General features: G+C 44.8%; 1 protein-coding gene across 3 annotated transcripts in view; it reads right to left on the reverse strand.

Moving 5' to 3' along the window:
- Positions 1-233: 233 nt before the first annotated feature.
- Positions 234-21,745, reverse strand: part of LOC146560363 (uncharacterized) — a 40,051-nt gene continuing 18,539 nt past the window's right edge. For 2 of the 3 annotated variants that reach the window (XM_085244434.1, XM_085244435.1), the window contains exons 2-4: positions 8,045-9,620; positions 5,292-5,816; positions 234-1,274 (exon numbers count right to left, since the gene is read on the reverse strand). In XM_085244434.1, coding sequence (XP_085100560.1) covers positions 1,252-1,274; positions 5,292-5,816; positions 8,045-9,407 — 1,911 coding nt within the window. In that variant the 5' untranslated portion in view covers positions 9,408-9,620 and the 3' untranslated portion in view covers positions 234-1,251. Of the gene's footprint in view, positions 1,275-5,291; positions 5,817-8,044; positions 9,621-9,985; positions 16,492-21,745 lie in introns of those variants that run through there. The other variant, XM_085244437.1, reaches the window with a different exon arrangement.

Here is a 21,745-nt window from a genome sequence, read left to right on the forward strand (position 1 = left end):
GCATACGGACGTCCTGGACCGTCCGCAGGAAGCAGCAGCCGCCTGCTGCCAGATAATACACGCAGATCTACTTTAATACAAAGAAATCTCGTATTATTCCACCCGTTACGTAAAAGGATGAGATTATCGATATGCAGATTAACGAGCGCCCAATCATATTTCAGCATATCGCCCCGCCCTCCCCTCAAACCATAGGAGCCTTCAGGCGTGCAGATAAAAATAGAAACCTGCAGTTTAGTTGTTAGATTTTAGTCTTTATTGTACTATTTCTTTTCTTGACAATTTGCTAGCGGACATGTGAAAACTTGGACCAACAAAACATCATTATTATTATTATTATTATTTTAATTACAGCATAATCGTCGGTAATAGTGAGAAGATGTTTTTAAAAAATAAAAACAAAAGAAGAATTGAAACCAAACGGGAACAAAACAAACAAAAAGAAACAGTTTGACTTTAATATTCAATGATGGATTTTCTTTTTTCTTTTTTTTTTTCCTTTGTTTTAAATTCATGTACACAATATAACAGTCTAAAAACATTAAACACACAGAGCTGAAGACATTGCAGTGTTGGTGGGGAAGTGGCAGTCCTTGGGGCGGTTTATATATGGAAGCAACATGGTCCTGCTGTACTGTCAAATATCTACGGGGGGCAAAGATGGGGAGGAAGAAGAAGAGGAGGAGGAAGAGGAGGAGGAGAGGGGGGACTACAAACCAAAATGGCCGTCGATATAAAACTAACAGTCTTTTTCTCTCTCTCTTTTTTTTTTTAATGTAATCCACCAATCAGGAGTCGGCAGAGCTTCGGGAAGAGAAGGGGGAGGAAAGTGGAATGTCTCGATTTTCATTTTTTATTCTTCATTTTCTCTCGTAGACAATATAAAATCTCACAGACAAGCAAAGAAAGGATTAAGAAAAGAAAAAGACTGGATGTTTGTATCGGACAGAGGGGGTGGATGGATGAAGGATGGATGGATGACGGATGGATGGACAAAAAGAAGGGCTTGAATTATTGCTTTCCGAGTAATCATTTTTCTTCTCATCTACATGAATTGCATCTTTCTCTCCGTCTCTCATGTTGGTTTGATAACACGTGATTACTCCATTTATTGGGAGGGATGAAGGGAGAGAGGAGGAGGACGGGGAGGAAATAAGAGGACAAGAAAGTGGAGGAGTTGGGGGGTGGGGGTGGGGCTCAGAGCTCCTTGCTCAGCGAATCCCGGGCAGTTCTAATCCTCTTTGTGTGGCCTCACACGTTTCCCGCCTTTTTGTCTGGTAAATGATAACAGAAGAGATCGAAAAAAAGGATTAAAAAATTGGAAAAAAGAAGAAGCAACAGTCACATAAAAGGGTTAAATGCTGCACGTGTGTTCAGTGGTTTAGTACGAGGAGGTTGGTCTCACAGGACGCACACAGAGCAGAACAACACAACACAACGACAGCTGACGAGGACAACAATGAGTCGTCACATCATGGAGGATCACGTGACAGCTACTCTACCTGTGCTTGTGCTCTTTGTGCTCTTGACCTTGAGGAGGAGATTTGCCCTCTAGTAAATAAACCCGACCACCCACTGCAGCCTGTCTTTGCCTCGCTCACACAGAAAACCCTCCGAGAGCGAGTGAGGGAGGAGAGTCTGTCCAGACCCAGCTTTTCTCTCCCGTTGCTGTCTCAGCTACAGCTAGTGAGAGCTAGAAGCCACCTGAGGATCGAGGTCAGAGGTCGAAGCGCTGTGACAAAACCGGTGCCTTAAACGTGATTCGTGTAAAACTAGCAGCAGGAAGCACAGGAGCTTGTGCGATCACGGAGCTGCGTTTTCACGTAATTCCAGTTTGAACCACAAGATGGAGCCGCGAGTCAGCACGGTATCCAATCTGATCCGAATCCAGCACACGTCCGAAAGACGGACTCAGCACATCAAGTCCTGTTTAACGCCTCGAGACGTTTTTCACCGTCGCCACCTCTGCGTTTTGAGACCGGATGTGATGCGTGAGCACACAAACTGAAGCACACTGCAAGCTCATTGGATTAACATCCTTTTCTGAGTCCAACATGGCCGTAATTTACTAAATTAACTCCTTGCTTTATTTTGCCAACATTAAAAGGCTTTTAAAACATTTCTGCATCACTGATTCCCAAAGTGTGAGCTGCAGCTCCCTGCAGAAAGAACGCAGCTTTAAGGCACTTGTGCACTGGCTTCACTTCAGACCCAAAAGATGCGTTTTTATATTATCAATGCAGTGACGGTTACAATAACACTTCATGCACTGAACTTGAGAGTTTCCACAAATTAATCTTCCTGCGTTATCGAAGGCAGTTTGGACTTGCACAGCATCCATATGGGAAATAACAGAAGCCAACTCTGTACTGGCCGGAGAAGAAAGGAGGTTTAAATGCACAAACATGGTAATTCTGTTACTACAGATGTAAAGACATCTGAGTCTTTCTCTAAGAGCTGTGCCACATCATTTATTTGGTTTCCAAACCTCTCACCTTCTCTGCTCATCACACACTGAGCCTTAAAAAGCTGCCAAATTGCTGCAGCATTTTCAGTTGGAAGCTCCACCAGTATGTCAACCAAGCAGCCAGTTAGAGGGCTGGAAACTGAAAGCACAACGCCGAAGTGCCAAAAACAGAGTCGGTGTTAAAATGTGCAACTTTACATCAGAAAGAAGCACGTTTACAGCCTGATACAGACACTGGTCTCACCACCAATTAGGGGTTAGGGGCGTGGCCTCTTTGACTGACAGGTGGACGGTGACACAGGTGGCTGTAGGTGCTAGTGGTCTGCTAGGCTTCACCTCAGCTAACTGGAGTCCCTGAACTGGACCTCTGGGTTGCGTTTGTGATGTTTGAGCCTTTTGGAGTATTTTTAATGGCATCATGTGACCAGTAATACGGCTGCTGTGAGGTCATTCATGCTAGCAGACGGTCCATGAAGTCTGAGCTCCAGTTTTGCTGAGTGAAATTTTAGATGCTTCATCCAAAAATCTAAACTAATTATCAGAGCTGAAATTTTCATCTGTTTTGGTATGGCATTTATTTCCATGCTGGTTCTTTGTGCCACCAAATAAAAACCCTTTACTGAGCGTTTCAGCAGAGCCCAGCTGCTGGTGTCGCAGACAGCTCGGCACACTGTCCTAAACGCTGGGCGTTAAACCGAGCTCATTTTAGCAAAAGACTTGGAGCTTCAAAGAGACTCCCCGTGAACGGCACAGCAGCAGCAGGAGGAGCTGCGATCCTCTCTGCGAGCATCTGCCGGGCTGCAAGAGATCAAAGCGAGGCGCTCGCTGGACACCGAGCCTCACGTAGCGCTTGAATGAAGAGGAGGCTGGAAGTGATAAATAATGGAGGAGGAAACAGAGCACCTTCTGGTTCGCAGGCACTTCACCTCCTACTGATCAGCGTCCAGCAGCTCCTGCCGGCTCCCTGGTGGGAACGGGGGAAGTGGTGGGAACAGGAAGGAAAAGAGCAAGTCCACGGAGCAGACCGCCCCCACGTAAAGAAGAGAAAAGGCTCCAAATGTCAGGAGATGCTAAATTTCACCTCCATCGTCACACTTCCTCGTGCCTGTCCTCGATCCTCTCGTGTGTGGGTCAAAACCTACCAAAGCGACTTCAACATCAAATTAGCGCTAACGGGATGTGCCGCAGAGCAGATGATCTGATATTTACATTTTCATACAAGTCCACGAGCAGCCGGCTTCCTCCCGCGCTCGCCACCTGAGTCCCGGTCACCGTTGATGGCTTTTTGCTGCTCATCTGTGCATGAACTCTCTCTCTCTCTGCTGAACACTCGCAGGTGATTCGCTGCTGAGCAAACATCTACTCTACGACTTACTTAAAGGGATTCAGGAAGAACTGCGTTATGTTTACCGAGCGATCGCCCAGAAAAGCTGGCATGCCTATAAATACAGTGCGTGGTTCTGTGCGTGCACCTTTCAACGTACAAGTAAACAGCGTCAGTCAGTGCGTGGGCTGAATATGGAGCTGGTCACGGTTAGCCTAGCTTAGCTTAACGACTGAATGCAGGCGGGGTGAAACTGTAACCTTTCAAACAGCTTTGAACCATCAGTCCCAGCAGCTCGAGTTTGCCGTCGCACCTGTATTTCAGCAGGAGACTGCAGTGAGTCGAGCGCCAGTGTTACAGGGCTGTGGTGATATCAGAGTGTAACGCAAACGGTGACCATAAGCTAGATTTTACCCCGGCTGCGGTGCAGGTCTCTGTCACCACGGAGGCCAGCAGCTGCTTGGATTGGGGCTTCAAACAGCCACCTTCAGCTCTTTAACCTCTTATTGTACAGGTTCAGTAAGAAACATCTGTATTCACTCATCTACCTGCGCTCTCAGGTGTTTGGGCTGCTAGACTATACATCGTCTCTTCTGACCACACTATTAAACTCAGCCAAGTCTTCATGACTCTGCTCCAGGCCAATCTTTCACCAGGACTCTGACCTGCTGTGGAGCTTCATCTGAGTCTAATCACCAAAAAATGTATTACTTAAACTAAATAAATTAGATTCAATTCTTTCAAATCGTGTCTTCTTATTGAATTTCAAAGTTCAAAGGAAATCCTGTTTCAAATTCAGTAACTGCATGTTTGTTAAGTCACCTCGGCCGCAGACAAAGTTCAGTTTACATCTCAGTGCTAAACTCTGGAGCGCCTGCAGGCGTCAGCTGTTTTCCTGCTTTTCATTTGTTTTCATTCTGAATCAGATTTTTTTGTATTTGTGACATTTGAGGAGACTGCTCCTCCTCCTGCTTTCAGTCGTTGCACAAAGATAGGCTCCTCCCCTCAGAGCTCCATGATCACCACGTCTGTGCTAATCTGTGCTAACGTGTGTGTTACTTTACATTGTCACATTTCACTGCATCACGTGCGTGTGTTCCTAGTATCTGGCATCAGCATCATAGCACCCGTTTAACCCATTGTCCACACACAGCTCCTTCTCTAATTGGTCGGTTGCTGCTGACATCACGTTTTGAACAATGACCACGGCCGCCTCTCTTAGATCCCTCTTCCTCATTTCCTCCTCCTCACCCTCTCTCTGGTCATGTGAATCTTTAGCATCGTGACAACCTCCATTCTGCGGAGACTCCGCCACCCCCTGCCCTTCCCCCTTCTCCCCGCTAACAGCTAATGCTATCTGCGTCTGGCGGTCCCTGTGTGCGGCGCGTTTATTGCTATCGTTTATTAGCGCTTCTTGCCGTTTGCCGTTAGCTTCTCCATCTTTGCTGCTGCTGCTGTTCTGAGGCTCGTCAGAGTCCCGGTCGGCGTGCTCTAACTCACCGCTGTTCACGGCCGCCGTGGCGTTGATGATCTTGGCGTTGGCCTCATCTTTCACCCCTCCCGCCTCCTTGCTCTTCTTCATGGGGCTGCTCCCCGTCGTCTTCTCCTCCTCCTCCTGGTGATTATGTGTGGCGTTCTCCTCCTCTGTGCCGTTGGAGCAGCCGTTCTCCCCGTTGGTCACCGGAGCTTCGGCCGTCGTCTTCTCCGGCTCCTTCTCCGGCTCCTTCGCCACCTCCGCTCCACTCTCCTCCGCTGGTGTCTTCTCAGCTGCCGTCGCTGCATCTTTGTCGTTGGCCTCTGCGATCGCTGCGGCAGCTTCGCCGTCAGCACCTCCCTCCTCTGTCACCGCCGCTGCCTCTCCTCCCTCTGTGGCCTCCTCCTCCTTGGCGCCCTCGCCCGTGTCCATACTGGTGGACTTGCCCTTCCGCATGATGAAGTTCTTCAGGGAAACCGCACGGCCAAAATGTGAGCGCTTGGCTTTGGCCGACTTTCCGTCTTTGCCGTCCTCTGTGGCGCCTTCCTCACCTGGAGTGGAAAAAAGCATTTGAGGTTAAAGTTCATCAGGGTGTGCATCAATTAGTCGCACAGGATTACAGCGGGTGAGTGGAAGAAGTGTTCATCAAGTGTTAGCAAATATTTATATTACTAAAAACAAATTTATTGATTAAAAATATTAGAGTCTGACCTCGTCCTTGAGGTCCAGATCTCTAAGCTTCTAACTTGTCTGATATTTTTAGTAGCTCCACCTATGGCATCAATGTAAAAATCCTCATTCTCACGTTATCGTATTCACGCCGCTGTTCACCCAGCGCGGTGCCAACATTTAACCTAATTACACTGAAGACTGTAAGTCCTTATCATATCACGTCTTATCAAATACATCCCTGTTTTCTCTTTCTTCTTGTTTTATGATTTCATTAATTTTGCTAATGTGGTCCTTTGTTACACTTGGCAAACATTCATGAAATTCATTCAATCAGGTTCTTCAAACAAAAAGACAAATATCATCATCATCAATCATTTCCTTTTTAAGAAAACAGTTGATAAGTTGTAAAACCAAAGACAAGCTGTCGAGTCTATTTTGTAAAGTGCTTCTCATATTTCTGTAGTTTGGTTTCTTTTTTAAGATTTTCCTTCTTCTACGTTAAGGATCATTGCACGATCTGATATCGTCGTGTTGGTGTTGTTCCCAGATCATCATATTAAATGTTGTTCCAGGATCAACATTGCAAGTGACCAATCAGAATGTTGTGACGTCATACTTTTGCGACTTCGGGAAAAACTGCCGTAAAAAAAAAAAAAACTGTACTTAAGCTGCGAGAAACCGCTTCTGTCCGCCGATCAACGGACCCTGACCCTGACCCTAACCCTTTAATAAACGGTAAACAGTAAGCAGAACTGATATTGTACTTGCAAAATTTGGAATTTCATAAATGAACGAATGGCTTGGTGCGCAAAAGAATAACGTCACAACAATGTGATTGGTCACTTGCAATGTTGATCCTGGAACAACATTTTCATGATGATCTGGGAACACAAACACGACGATATCAGATCATCCAAGGATCATTACACTGTTTCTGTTGAGGTCTTTTATTGTGAAAGGCAGGAACAGGAATAAGCCCTTTTGGATAACAATGACATGTTATTTAAGTTTTTTTCAGGTTGTGGTGAATATTTGAGCTGCCATGTTTCCCAATGAATAAAGTTTTTCTTATCTTAAAGCAAAAAAACAAGAACAAACTTTTATTTTTAAAATTAAAACATGAAATTTCAACTCTGAACCAAAGAAGGTGGAATATTTTCTCAGCCATTAAAGAAACAAATCTCTCATTTTCACTCTGCTGTGTTCTTGTGAAGAAAGAGCAGAAAGTAAAGCTTAATTTAGTCTCTTCTGTTGACCTAAGTTATGCTGTAATTTGAATTTCACATCACCCGTTGAATATTTTATTTGGGACAATGTTCAATTACATTACCTCCCCCAGAGTTAGCAAGCCTTTAACTCCTGCGTGTCCTTGGTGGAGAGCGACAGACTGAAACGAGTGCAAACAAGCTGCCGGCTTCAGAAGCTGAATTTTTAAACGGTGTCCAACTGTGGCGCTGACAAAAACACAGCAACGCTTAAGACCTGCAGTCAGACTCTTAATACATCTCTGCTCGCTTTAACTTCCTCCAAAAGATCATGAAGCAGAAACCTGGAAATGACGACGCCCAAAGTGCAGCGATTCTCAATCTAAAGGCCAAACCCCCAGTGCAGGTCATGTGATAACTGGCGAGATATTAAATGAGTTTCATTTGGTTATAATTTTAAAAACTGGATGAGCAGAAGCGAATGGATGGATGGAGGGATTTTAAAGAGGAACCTCTAAAGTTTCAAGAGTTGATGAGCGTAACACCAACACGGTCACTCGTCACGCACGGATGCCCACACCCTGTCCTTTAGAAGAACATCTTGATGTGCAGAGTTGAAGCCGTTAAAAGGCTGCATTTATGAGTAAAACAAGCCTAAATTAAAGCAAGAGTCTGCCGAGTGTGGCTAACATTATCAGCCTTGGCTCCTCCCACATTAACGCCCACATACCTGCAGAATGCGGTTACACACCTGCAGCCACTGGACCTGCACATGCTTCACTGACAGCCTGGATAAAGACGGTTGCAACTGCTTTGGCTGGCTGACGTCAGGGTGACTGAGGTCAGATGAAGACTTCGTAAAGACCAGTTATGTTCGCGCGCTCGACTCTGCGCTGACTCACCCGAGGCCGCAGGCGCCTCCTCCTCGCCTCCGGGGTGGCACTCCGTGTTGGTGCGTTTGCTCTTGGGGATGACCCGCTTCTTGAAGGAGGTCCAGATCTCGTTGGCGTGTTGTGTCACCGTTCCACCTGCTGCCGCCGCCTTCTCCTCCTCACCTCCCTCTGCTTTCTCCTTCTCCTCCCCTCCCTCTGTCTTGCCCTCCTCTGCTCCTCCCTCTGCCTTAGCTGCTTCCTCTCCTCCCTCAGCTCCTCCTGCAGGCTCCTCGGGCTTGGCGTTTTCAGCGGAGTCTTTGTCGGAGCCCTTGGCCTTGCCGCTGATGCCGGACATGGAGGTGTCCCTCTTCAAGCCCTGGAAGGTCCAGGAGCGTTTGAGCTTCCACCTCTTCTGGCCTGACTCTTTGGAGTCAAGTGTGGAGGAGTCTCCGCCACCTCCTTCTCCCTCTGCTCCTTCCTCTTTCCCATCCTCACCTCCTCCAGTCTTCTTGTGTGCCTTCTGAGCCATGAGCTTCTTGAAGGAGTGCCAGCGCTTCATGTGCTTAGTGGTTGCTGAAGAGGCCGAGGCTTTCTGTTCCCCTTCTGCACCTCCCGCTGCTCCTCCTTCTTCTATGATGGAGTCTGCAGTGGTGTTAAGTGCTTCGGGATCTTCCAGCCGGTCCAGAGACTTGGACCGGACCTTTACTGGTTTCTGGGGCTCTGCAGCGGCGCCCTCCTTCTTCTCAGTGCTGCGATGGGAGAAGATTCTCGCCACAGGCTTCCTGATCAAATCTCGAACTGTGGATTTTGCCTCCGCTGGTTTGCCCTTCTCCGCTTTCTTCTCGTCTTCCTTCTCTCCATTTTCCGCAGCCTTCTCTGTCGCCGCCTCACCTTCTGCACCTCCTTCTGCTCCTCCCTCCGCTGCTGCTGCTGCAGCTTCCTCCCCTCCTTTATCGGCCTCCTTCTCCCCTCCTTCAGCCGCGCCCTCCTCGCCTCCAGCTGCAGGGGCGCTCTGCTCTTTCTTCTTCCTTCCACCCATCACCTTTCCCAGGCCACTCTTGTTGAGGAAGGAGTCCAGGAACGAGGTCTTGGGTTCAGAGGAAGTGGTGTTTTCGCAGCTCTGAGGCGGCGGCGCATCCTCGCCTGCCGCCGTGGCTCCCCCCTCCTCAGTTCCCACTGTGTCCGCCACCGCTGTGTCGTTATTCACAGTCTCTTTGTTTTCGACAACCTCGCTGTTGACGGCTGTGCCGTCTTTATCGACAGCCTCGTCGTTGACAGTCTCTGAGCTCGTGTTGGCGTTTTTGGCCGCTTGCTCCACCTCTGCTGGCTTATTTTCGGTGCTTTTTCCATCTTCCTGGAGCACTGGTGCTGTGCTGGCCTCCGTTGCCGCCATCTCAGAAAGGGAAACCAAACAATAACAACAAAAAAAGTCTCTTCCTTCCGGCCTGCCTTTCTTCCCTGGCCTTCTGTCCTCCTCTTCCTCTCTCTCTCTCTCTCTAGTGTTTCGTTCCTCCCGCTGTGGTGGCACTCTCAGGTCATGGAGAGCAGGGTTGAGAGCAGTGGCGAGGAGGAAAGATACTCAGCATCCTACTAGACCTCCAAACTCCTGCAGGAGGAAAAAAAAGGGAGAGAGAGCGAGAGACAGATGGTTAATAGTCTGAAGCAACACCATAGGCGCTCAATGAGTCTGGTCTGGTCTGCACCGAAAGAGGAATGAAGTGTAACATGATAAGGAATCTCAGCAGGACACAAAATACAGGCATGTTTCCTAATCACACGCACTAACCTTACCCTAAACATAGCCTAACTGTAACCCTGACACTAAAACCACATATTTTGTCTCTAAAATTCCTTCAACTTGTGCGACTTGGATTTTGGTCCCTATAAGTACAGTAAACTTGCAATTTTTGGTCCACACAAAGATATAAATACACGCAACACACCTTGAAAAGGATGAAATGCAAAACCTACACAGAAGTGGAAGGCCTCGGTGTCGCGCTCACAGGATCTTGTAAAGCATTTGTTGCTTTGCTTGTTGTCGTTCAGCACGATTTATTTTTTCTTTACAACTCCATCAGTATCACAGGAGAGTGGGACGGGATGTTAGCTTCAATCATATATTGACACCAATTGTGTTCTTTATGATGTATAAGAACACAAGCACTGACTCAGCAAAAGTACATTTTGGGTAATCATCGTGTATTTTATATGTTTGGTACGTGGCACCAATTAGACACTGTCCGTCTTGTTCTGAGAGACGCACATAAAACACCTGCTGGTGAGATCAGTGTGCTGCTGGTGTGGTTTGTTTTCATTGAGGAAAACTATAAAACACGACCAGACTGCTGCTTCCAAACATTCCTCGGTTGTAACACATTTTGACAGTTTAATGAATGAATCAGCAGATCAATGACTCACACACACACACACACACACACACACACACACACGAGTGCCGACGCAGAGTAATTTTCAGCTCTGAGAGTCCAGACGTTTAGTGTGCACAGTCGCACACTCTCAAGAGGAGAAGGTGAAAAGAGTGAGTCAGACGCCGATGGAGAGGCACTCGGGTGGAGAGACAATCACACAGAGGAGAGGCAGACGGAGGGAGCGAGGTGTAAACACATACATCACATGCTCCAGATAATCTCACACTATGCTGTTGCCACAACTGACTGACCGGCCAACTGGATGGCTTACTGGTCGACTGCCTGTCTTTCTGGCTTGCTGATGGGACGGATGATTTGCGCTCATTATCCCGTGATGGCTGAGCGGCGCGAGAGGCAGATTTACGGGCCGTCTGATTTGTTGTTCAACACCTCTGTAGTAAAGATTTGGATTTGCATAAATAAATCCCGGTGAGGACGATACGAAGCGTTTGTGTTAGACGCTTGGTTTACCCGGCCACCCCAATCACTAATTTTACAGCACTGCTTTTACCTTTGCACGTTGTTACAACCATCTTACTCTGGAGTGAATGACATAAACTGCTGCTGGTTTTAGTTCAAATCAAGTTCAATTTCATACCTACGCACACAAAAAGCGAAACCCCGTCATTATGCAGAAACAATAACTAGAAACAAAACAATGCAGCAAAAAACCACGAGGGCTCTCAGATATAATGGACGGCAATCACAGAGAGCAGTTACTGAGTGATGTGTGCACATCTGCACACCTGCGACAGACCTCGCTGACATTGCTCGGAGGAAATACGAACGAAAGGAAATCTGTGGGAAGAGCAAAGAGCTCCCTGCGACATAGTGCCACATCTAAATGACGTGTTATCTTTACTACCTTCGCTGTGACATTTGATACCAACATTATGTGGCTTTGCCCCAAACTGCTGTGTCCCGGCCTGACCGACTCACTCATTTATATATTCATGCCTGCCAGTGTTGACGCTTCAAAGGTTTGGTGAGAGCAGGTGATAAAAGCCCTTTTTTTTGCTAAACTAATCGTTGTAATAAAAGATTGTGGTGACAGAGGACGGCGTCGAAGTGCTCCATCCATGCATCATTTCTTTGCTGCTTGCAGCAGTCTCAGCAGAGATGCCCGGATCTCCTCTCGCCATCTCCTTCATCAGAGTCACCTTCACGCCCTTCAGAGGAAGCTCCTTTCTTGCACTCTTAACTGAGATTATACTCTTTTGGCCGCGACCCACAGCTGGTGGTCGTGTGAGCTCAGCTCAGTTCTCTCGTTGCCACAAATATACTGACTGCGAACGTTGGATGGCATGTCAGTCCGTCGGTCTTGCACCTTCCTTCCCATCACTCATTAACAAGAACTCAGGATACTTCAGCTCCTTGCTTGGGACAACAACTCCTTAACCAAGAGGGAGCAATCAGCCTTGTTCCAGCCTCAGACCTGGAAGTCTGACTATGATGTCCAAGCTGTAACAATCGACATCAAAATTATCCAGCTAGGAAACCTGAAACCAGACTGTGTGTGCAGCTGTGGGCCGTACAGTCGGGCAATAAATACTGCCCTGAATTATGCAAAAATATATTTGAATAAATACTTTTATAGCCGTGGCTGCCTTAGCCACAATGGTCACTTCTTACTCGTGTTTTTCATGCTGTACTGGACTTTACCGCACTCAGAAAGAGGTTTCGTATCATTTCATGTCTGAGTTATTGAATCTGGAAGCTCAAATGGTGAATATTTTTTCACCTTTACCAATGTCAAGCACACGAATGGGCCTGACTGGCTGTTATTCATTTATTTGGTGCGTTTTAAAGAAGGGCAGCATTTAATAAAAACAAAAAATATACACAAATTATATGAAGTGACTGGAAAAAGCAGCAACATTAGAGTTAAAATCCAAGAGACAAAATAAAAGCATTGGCAGAAATAAATGTGACCATGTGGCTGGTTTCTGAGCCCCTGAAGGTTGTAGCCTAGGGATAGAAACACATACACCGCCACTATCACACAATATTAAAATCACTGCGTCATTTAGCCGAAATAAACACAAATTAGGCTAGCAGCCACATGACGCTCAGCACATGCATTCACCTTTATACTATCCCCCCCCAGCTGGCGCTGACTGATTTAACTCTAGCTCACTGGACTTCATCACGGTTTGTCAAATATCAGCCATCTTGGTCCCGTTCTTCCAATAATTGGTTTGTTTGCCTCTTTCCTTCATCTGGCGACGCGTTCGCTCAGACTGTTTGGAAACATCACATTAGCAGCTGAGTTTGGACAGAGATTAAGAAGCTCTTGATCAAATATTCTGCTTATCAATAATTCAGACGCCGATGGGCTTGGTTTCATCAAAATACTTCCCAAGCAAACGTCGACTCGGGTTTACTTCGATATGTCATTTCAGTTCCGTTTTTACAGGATGAAAAATAGAATAATTTCATTGATGTGCCGCTGATTGATGCCAAAGTACAACAAGTCGTACAGACTGATGGACACTGGCACCACCATCTGTTTTTCCATTGCAGGCTGCTTTGTTTTGGCTGTTTTCACTTTAATATTGATCATTATTAATCATTTAAGTGAGTCTTACAAAACCTACCAAAGAATCAGACCTGTGGGATTTTAGGGATGTTCTTTGGATCGAATCAAATCCACTGGACTTTAAACAAAGAGTAGTAGTGTCAGCCACTGGTTTTGTGTTCTAGGCTACCGGGTGACATGAGGTTATGGTACGTACCCCTACCCTAGATCAGCCGTGCCCAACCCCCGGGCCTCGGACCGGTACCGGTCCGTGAGTCGTTTGGTACCGGGCTGCGAGAGTTGAGGCTCAGGTGTAAAATGTATGGTTTTCAGGGGTTTTAGCGGTTTTTAGTGTTATTTTGTTATCGTTTTTATCGTTTACTCGGTTTTCCTGGGTCTTTTCACGTGTGTTATGAATAAATCTTTTTTTCGGTACCGGTACTAGCTTTATTTTGTATTTATCAACGACACCTTAAAAGCCGGTTCATGAAAATATTGTTGGGCATAAACCGGTGCGTGGCGCAAAAAAGGTTGGGGACCACTGCCCTAGATTTCATGAGCTGGAATACAGCAGGTATCACGAGGGTCCAACAAGCCATAAAAAATCAGGAGCTGGACTTTACAGGATCTACCTGCGTGAGGGAGGTCTGGCACAAAGGTCTCAATACTTACCAGAAATGCAGATGTGGGGCACACCTGGGCCACACATTAATTGTTATTTATTGATTGCTTAAGCAGACCAGAGAGGGGTAACCCCAACCCTTCATGTCTGCATCTGAAAGCCGTTTCAATCCCGTCTTTAAAGCTTCTAACAAAGTCTGAAACTCGTCTCACGCTCCTCATTTGCCGTAACGCTGAGCTTCAAAACTGACATAACCTAACAGACCGTTCTTTACATTTTTAATAAACTGATTCAAAGAACACTGAACATCAGCATTGAGCCAAGGCCGTCAGAGAGCGGACAAGTGCTTCAAATAAAACAGGACCGGTGAGAAAAAGTTGCTCTGCTGTGAATTAGAGGTGACTGATCATCTCAACCACGGATTCATTAAACGGGATTTAAGGATTAATCGCACGGCAACACAGGAGAATAGAAATCCTCATCACTGCAGCTTTAAACAGACGTTATAGCATCAGTTGATCCAACTTTCTGCTGGGTTCTACCTCGATGTTTGAGGCACGTTCGCCCACACGAGACGAGCTGGGGCTTTGTTTCAGTCGCTCTTTATTTTGGATGGATTGTGTTTTTGTTGTGTTTCTTGCTGGCGTCTGATTACGCTGCAGCAGAGGAGCATTAGCGTGTTGGATGGTGGATGTGAGGCTGAAGCCCCGAGGTGTTGGAACAGCATCAGACAGAGGACGATGACAAAATGGAGGGAGGGAGCGAGGAAGGGGAGGAGGAGGAGTGGCGCAGACATGGGCTGATTGTGAATCCGCTCTTTCTGTTCGTTTGCCTCTTACCATTCACCTCCGTCTGTCTGGTTTTTTCTCGTCCGTCTCTTTCGTTCTCGTTTGTTTTCCTCTCTCTTGCACTCGTCTTTATTCTCTCCCTCTCATTAAATCTTTGTCTTTGGGCGTTTTTGCCTCTCCTTTCATGCTGTGTTCTCTTCTGTCTCTTCCTTTTCACTTTAATTCATCCTCCTTCCTTTTTCCTCTCAGCCACATTCAGTTATTTATTTCACTCTTTCCGTCTCTCCTGCCGTCACCGTCTCGTTTTTGCCTTCATGTCTTTTGCGATGCCAGCTTCTTCTTTCGGCATCTTTTGTATCACGTTTGTTCTCGTTCACCTTCCCATGTCTCTCCATCTCTGACTTGATCTTTTTCCTCCAACCTGTTTGTCAGTCTTCATCTCTCCCGGTTTATCAGCTTTATATTCATCTTTCTGATTGTTAGACCCAAATTCACCATTTTTATTTATTGTAACAGAGCACATGTCCCCATAACTAGTCAAATGATACATTTAAATGCTGATGTCCTCAATGTTTGCCACAGGAAGTAGGAGTCAGCCACACATTTCAGCAACATTTAAAATCTAATTGATTCAATCAAGCATAACCTTCACTCAGGTAGGTCATGAAGTCAAGCTCGGCAGATCAGCTCATCTGGTTTCAGCCCACATCATCTGGTGGTTTAGCAGACTTCCTTCTAGACATATCAATGGCAAATATCATAAAGGACACTGAGCCAAGATGTTTAAGACCACCTACATTTGCTTCTGCAAGCCGCTTGGCAATCCACCACCACACTACTGCGTAAAAACTCAACACCACAAGTTCTGGAAACTGAGAAAAGTCCTGAAGCTCGAGTCTCCTGAAAGTATTTGAAGAAATAATTAAAATTTGGTCTAATGAAGTAAAGAGAATGGAATCGACCACAGTGTTGGTTCAGACCTGCTACAGTTGGGATCTATTTATGTTAATTTAACCTACAGTCACATCTGCAACCAGCTGTGCAGCCCACCTCACCCCAGCCTCCCTTTTTAAAATATTGTTCCTGACTTTATAAATATCATATCTGCCGTCATTGCCTCGTTCTGCTCTGAGGTCCTGGGGAAATATGAAAAAATAAAATCTCTTTTGATTACACTGCTCCTGACTGGTACGAGAAAACGACCATCTTCGTTTAACATGAGCAACGACCGCTATCGTGACGCCGGCATCTTGGAAAGGTTTAAACGAAGGGAGTGGATGTGGTGTAGTTTGTCAAGGTCAAGTGAAGACTCAAAGGACCAACAAGATGTGTTGCGTTTGTGCAGCTGTGAGTTAAGTTGAGCGTTGTCGATAATAATAAATTTTAGGCACACGAAGCAGCTGGGATGAGTCACCTTCTGTGCCGGGCTGGTACAGACTCACTATGATGCAGTCTGTCTGTGAGCACCGTACGGCCGGGAGTCAAAGTTTAACTTCATGCAAAAGATCGAAAGCACACAACTGCACTTCAATTCCAATGGAAAGCAAAAGCACAGCTGCACAGTCAGAGCTTAGGACGTGTGTAATATGTGGAGTCAAAGCACAACACTGACTGAGTGAGACGCATGAGACTCGAAACCTCTTTGTATCGTAACTGTAAACACAGCAACACTGCTGCGAGCTGAAGCATATTTCTAATTCATGAACTACCAATTTGGAACAGCAAATACAGTTTGGGAGGATGTAATGAATTCATTTTTATCAACGTAATGAGAAAACATTTTAATGAATACATCTGAAAGCTGCGTAGTGTTCACTAGCAATTTACTTGATTTGTTTTCCATCAGTCTTTGGCAACTTGCAACAAACATCTTTATTATTTCAGAGCCAACTCGATGCACAGTTAAGGAAAGATAGCCGGACGCAACATTTAAACACGTGTCCACACAAAAGTGGAATCAATTTTGCCTCTGTAGCTTTATATGATTATGCTGTAGGTGAGAGGAGAGCTAACAGTGCATGACGGAAGCTAACAGCAAAGCATCAGCAGTTAGAAAGCATTTCACACTAACATGCTAACAGCTTTTCTTGCACTGTGATTAAAATCTGCTCCACTCTTTGTGCACGGAGGTGTGCTCGCAGTGAGACTGAGAGCAGGAAAGGAGAAAACCATGTGACTCGAACTGAAAGCAGTAAGACGCTCACGCTAACCAATCAATGAATAATCCAAAGGTTTATGTAAAGCCTGGTTTATGGTTTCAAGTCTTATTTAAAACAACATGATCCTCATTTTACACATTTTGGTTTAGATTACCACAAAACAAACATGGCGGCTGTGAAAATGCTCAGTTAAGGAGTCAGAGGTTGGACTTTACTAATCAGTGGCTCTGTCAATGTTCAGTATGTACATTTTGTAGATTACCTGACAGAAAGGGAACATTTAATCCATCATCTACGCCAACTGAAGCAGAAATCTAATATTTATGTACCAGTGAATTAGGGCTGCCACGATTTGTCGACTAGTCACGATTACATCGACTATCAAAATCGTCGACGACTGATTTAATAGTCGACGCGTCGTTTGAAGCTTTGTAAGATCGCAAAAGACGCAGGAATAAGTAGCAGGATTTAAGAGTGTAATAACGGACTGAAACAGAAGATGGCAGCACTGCATGTACAAGGATGTCAGCTGCCGTTAAACCCCGAAGAAGAAGAAGCTGTGTCCCAGAATTCATAGCGCAGCCCAGCGCAGTTTCCAACAATGGCGGCAGCTAGTTAGTTTTAATAATACTCTTATTATTCTTTCTGGGTCACAAAATAAACGTTTAACATATTTTCAGGCGAGAATGTAGCTGTGTAAACCTCAAATATCTGCTCAGTTTATCAAGACACCGCATATTTTCAAAAGCGCTCCGACGTTTTCGGAGACATCTGTTACCCACCAGCTCGATAGCGAGCCGGGGGCAAGGTCACTAGAGCCGTGAGAACACCGGACTCCCGACTAATCGTTTTCAAACCCACCGCCGTCTTTCGCTACTCAGGTTAAACATGATATATGAGTCACTTAGATAACTTAAAACTGTTATTGTTTGGCTTTTTTCAGTGTTTTATTTGTTCCTGAGTAAATCTGTTTGGCTGAGATTAAAGTTATAGTTTTTACACAGCTGAATAAACTTCAAGCAGACAGCTGATTATCAGAAGTGTGAGATGCTCGAGAATTTACTCCGGTGTCCTGTTATATTTTAGATAGCAAGGAGTTTATTAAATTTTAATGAAATTTGCAGATTGTTTCGGTGAAGTTTAATAAACCATCATCTTGTCTTTATTTTTAGTTAGCACAGACCTTAAAGACTTAAAGCTGTAAGCTAATGATAGTTATATAAGAGCAGATGCTGCTGGTGCAATAACCTGTAGTTTTACGTCCAGTGGATGATGATCTGATTAGTTGACTAATCGCATAAATAATCGGTGACTAGTCGACTATCAGAATAATCGTTTGTGGCAGCCCTACAGTGAACACCATCGTCTCCCTTCTCACCTGTCTGCAGAGATTTACTCTGTTCATATTAGAAAGTTTGAAAGTTCTGGAGGTAAACCGTCGCTGGCGCAGATAACTTTGTCATCATGCGAGGGCCTTCGGCGTCTCTCGGGTGCATTTCCAGCTGCATGTGTTTTCACTCTCTGTGATGGCAATCTAATCCTGCAGGACGCCCGTTAATGCAGCTATAATGGGGGTCAATGGGGAAGCGTCAGAATGGCCAATCACAGTTTTCCACTTCACACTGCGATAATAGCCCTCCTCTTCACACCTTCCTGATACCAACATGGACACATAAAAACACTCAGTGCTGCATCCACACACAAATACAGCACTCAGCTTCCTCACCTAACCCTTCGCAGGTTTCACACTCACTGTCAAGCTCCACATTTAAACCTTCTGAGGAACTGAAGCGCTCGTGGATACTTTTACTTCCAGTAACGACAAAAGTATGGTTCACTGCAGCTGCTATTCACTCCGATTCTGTTCTGATCTGTATGAACATGATCAACAACACAAATACTGCCCACAAAGACTAAACCAGCTTTTACTTTCAAGACATTTTCCAACCTGCAACGCCTAAGTAGGCATAGCAATCTCAGTCCACACCCACCCTGTTGCAGGAGATGGCTCCGCCCACTGTGCCTGGTTCTGCCAAAGGTTGCTTCCTGTTAAAAGGGAGTTTTTTCCTTCCCACTGTCGCCAAATGTTTAGTCGTTTGATTGCTGATTATGATTTGATTTGTCAGCATAACCTAGTCTGTACCTTTCACTACAATATAAGGTGACTGTTGTCCTAATTTGGCACTATATAAAATTAAAATTCAACGTTAAGTTTAAGTAGAGTTTCATTGTTAACAAGTAGATTTTTCCTGCTGTCACATTAAAGGAAATGCCTGAGGTTAATGAAATAAAGAGACTGTTCTTAGTGAAGCAGAAAACACAGCAGGAAGCCGATGCTGATGATTCAGGGCCGTACAGCATGTCGCTCACATTTGAACCAGATGGACCGTTACATGTATTGAGGGGCACATGTGTGACCAGGACGTATCCTAAGATTCAAGCAGTCTTTGTTTTGCTCAACAGAAAGGTTGAAAACACAGCAGCAGTGCAGATGAAGCTTCTGGTGGAGCCGCTTCACATTCAGCACTGCTTTCTTTTATAGAGACGGCAAACCTGAAGTAAAACTTGAAACTAAACTTCTGCTTATTCAGATAAACTGCTGGTTTAGTTTAAGTTGATCTTATTTTTTGTAAACGTAAGAATACAGATGTCCTTCCTCTCTTTTTCTAGAAGACAGCAGCATGCAGCAGGGACTCTAAAGAGGGCGCGGTGTAGCCTTCACATTTATTATAAAGCTGTGTCACAGATTAAACAGGCGACATAAATCTACAGTATGTTGTAATGTTATACATAAAGCTGAGTATATAAAAAAGGCTCCAATGACTCGTCGTGTGACTTGAATTACTCAGCTATTTAAAAAAAAATTTTCTTTAAAAACTTGATGCAAACGACTCAGTTGTCACCTTGTAACTAGTTTAATGTCGAGGCTGAGTCTGTGTACACGTTACTGTTTGTTTTACACAGTGAAAACTCTACAGTAAACCTACAGTAGAATATAAGTGCATGTATGTAGATGAACTGTTACGTTAATCAGCAGCCATCCCACTTTCCATCGCTGTCATACCTCCAATAATCAGGGGAGCATCTAAAGGGGGGCACGGGGGGCACTGGATTCATTTCAAGGCTTTAGTAACATTATTTGCAATTTTTAGATTAATATAAAATATTCATGACACACACACACACACACACACACACACACACACACACACAGATGAGCTACATCATGGTTTCCTGCATTAGTAAGAAAGCTCTCCAAGAAGACAAAGTAATGGCCATTTCATTTTACTGCATTTGTCATTATTTTTGCATTTATGAAAATGTTCCCTTTCAAAAATATTAAGTAACAACAAAAGGTTTAGTTGCTTTTAACATCTATTATGTGCAGTTAAACTATTTAATTGATGTTAAAAGGCTTGTGTTTCTCTTTTTAATAGTTATTATTGCTTTCTCATTCATTGATAGAATAAATAATACTGAATTACTGTAATAGTTGAAGGCTGCAGCCCTAACATAAAGTAATGTTTTATTCATTCATTTTCTGTCCCTGGGACATTATGTTGGAAATCTCTAAAGTATAATCTCAACAAATAACATGCTGATCATTGAAGACTTTACAACCTAACTTTGATTTTTAAATATATTTATACAGGTGCTCGTCGCTCGCGCTCTTATTTGTCTGGTTATTGTTTAGTTATCGGTGACAAAGATGGTCCACAGCTCAACGCCTGATCAGAGAGGATTTGTGGGTAATCTATTTAGTAAGTCACAGATGACATGGAAACACAGGTTCCTGTCCAATAACTGACTCAGCAGTCGCCGCTTTACCTGGAAGCTTTTGTGGAGGTTAGTTGTTGTTAAAGGGAAGCACAACAACAGCAAAAATAAGATGTGCCACCATTTTACCCGTCACACTGCTAATTTACATAATTCCGTTAGTAATTGAGTAGATTTTACCCCGACCTCATTTTATTTCTGGTTTTACAGCAAATTAAATTACTCTAATTTGGTTTAAGCTGCATGTGAAGCAAAATGTCCAACACACAAACATCTCCAACAGCTGAAGGCCACAATTCCTGCTGCTCACAAACACCACACTATTCAGTCCAAAGTGACAAAAGCCCAGTCTGACAGCGCGACGTTAGCACACACTTAGAAGTAAAAACCTCTGCTTACTCAGTTTGACGCCAGCAGAGTGACTTCATTGGAAAACATTTCAGAATCACGTGGTGCAGACTCGTTACTGTCCAGTGGATGTGTTGGGGTAGAAAAATAAACTTTCTGATAAAAAAAAAAAAAAGCAGAGGCTTCTTATAAAACATGCCCTTAGTGAAAGCTAGCTTTCTTCTGATTGGCTGTCCAGACTGAAAACAGGTGGGCGGGGCTTCTGGGTCTCAGATGACCATATTAGTAAAATCCACTGTCTAAGTTATCAGGTTGCAGGGACAGGGGAAAAAACGGTTTGATTTCTTGAAACTTTGTGAGGAGCCAGATGTGTAACAGTATAACAGATAACAAAGCAAACAGACATTCACAGGTTAAGTCATGCAACAGCGATAAGCTTCACTGTGTGAAAGTACCGGTGAAGGTGACATTCCAGGTGATGTGAGGTTACACTCATGAAATATCGAGCCCTGAACTCCAGCAGTCTGCAGCGCTTTGTAATAAAAACCATTAAATGAAACCAGGCCTGCAGGAAAAGGTCCACTTTACAGAGCTGACAGAAGTACAGCGATAACGAGCCAAAATCTTCCTCCGGGACACAGTAGCTGCCGAGGGAATTGAACCTGTGACCTTTGAGACGGAGGCCGAGCAGCTGAGACGAAGGCAAAAGCATTCACAATTTAACTGCCTTCAGACAAACAGCTGGACGACGACAACAGAGAGATGATCAGGTTTCCCAGGACAGCAGCCTTTACACAGCGTGATGCATTGAAAGTGGCAAAAATCAGGAACTAACCTTGATAACATAACAGAAAACTCTGTCTTTAATATGCTGAACGCTGTACAGACAAAACCAATTCAACCTCATTTGACAACAGATTCCGGCGCCTGCTGAATCAACAGCCTGAGGATGACAGATTACAGAGGGAACATGTAAAGTCAAAATTAAAGGCTGTGGATTTGTCCCTCATGCAAAAACCTCGTATCGTCACAGGCATGTATAGGTTTGTATTTTCACTCCATGCATACCATTAAAAACCCAAGGATAAGG

The sequence above is a fragment of the Mchenga conophoros genome, linkage group LG14 (genome assembly GCF_057382185.1).
Source record: "Mchenga conophoros isolate Kocher_MC1m ecotype Shallow Benthic linkage group LG14, M_conophoros_male_GT1.1, whole genome shotgun sequence".
In the NCBI taxonomy this organism is placed as follows: domain Eukaryota; kingdom Metazoa; phylum Chordata; class Actinopteri; order Cichliformes; family Cichlidae; genus Mchenga; species Mchenga conophoros.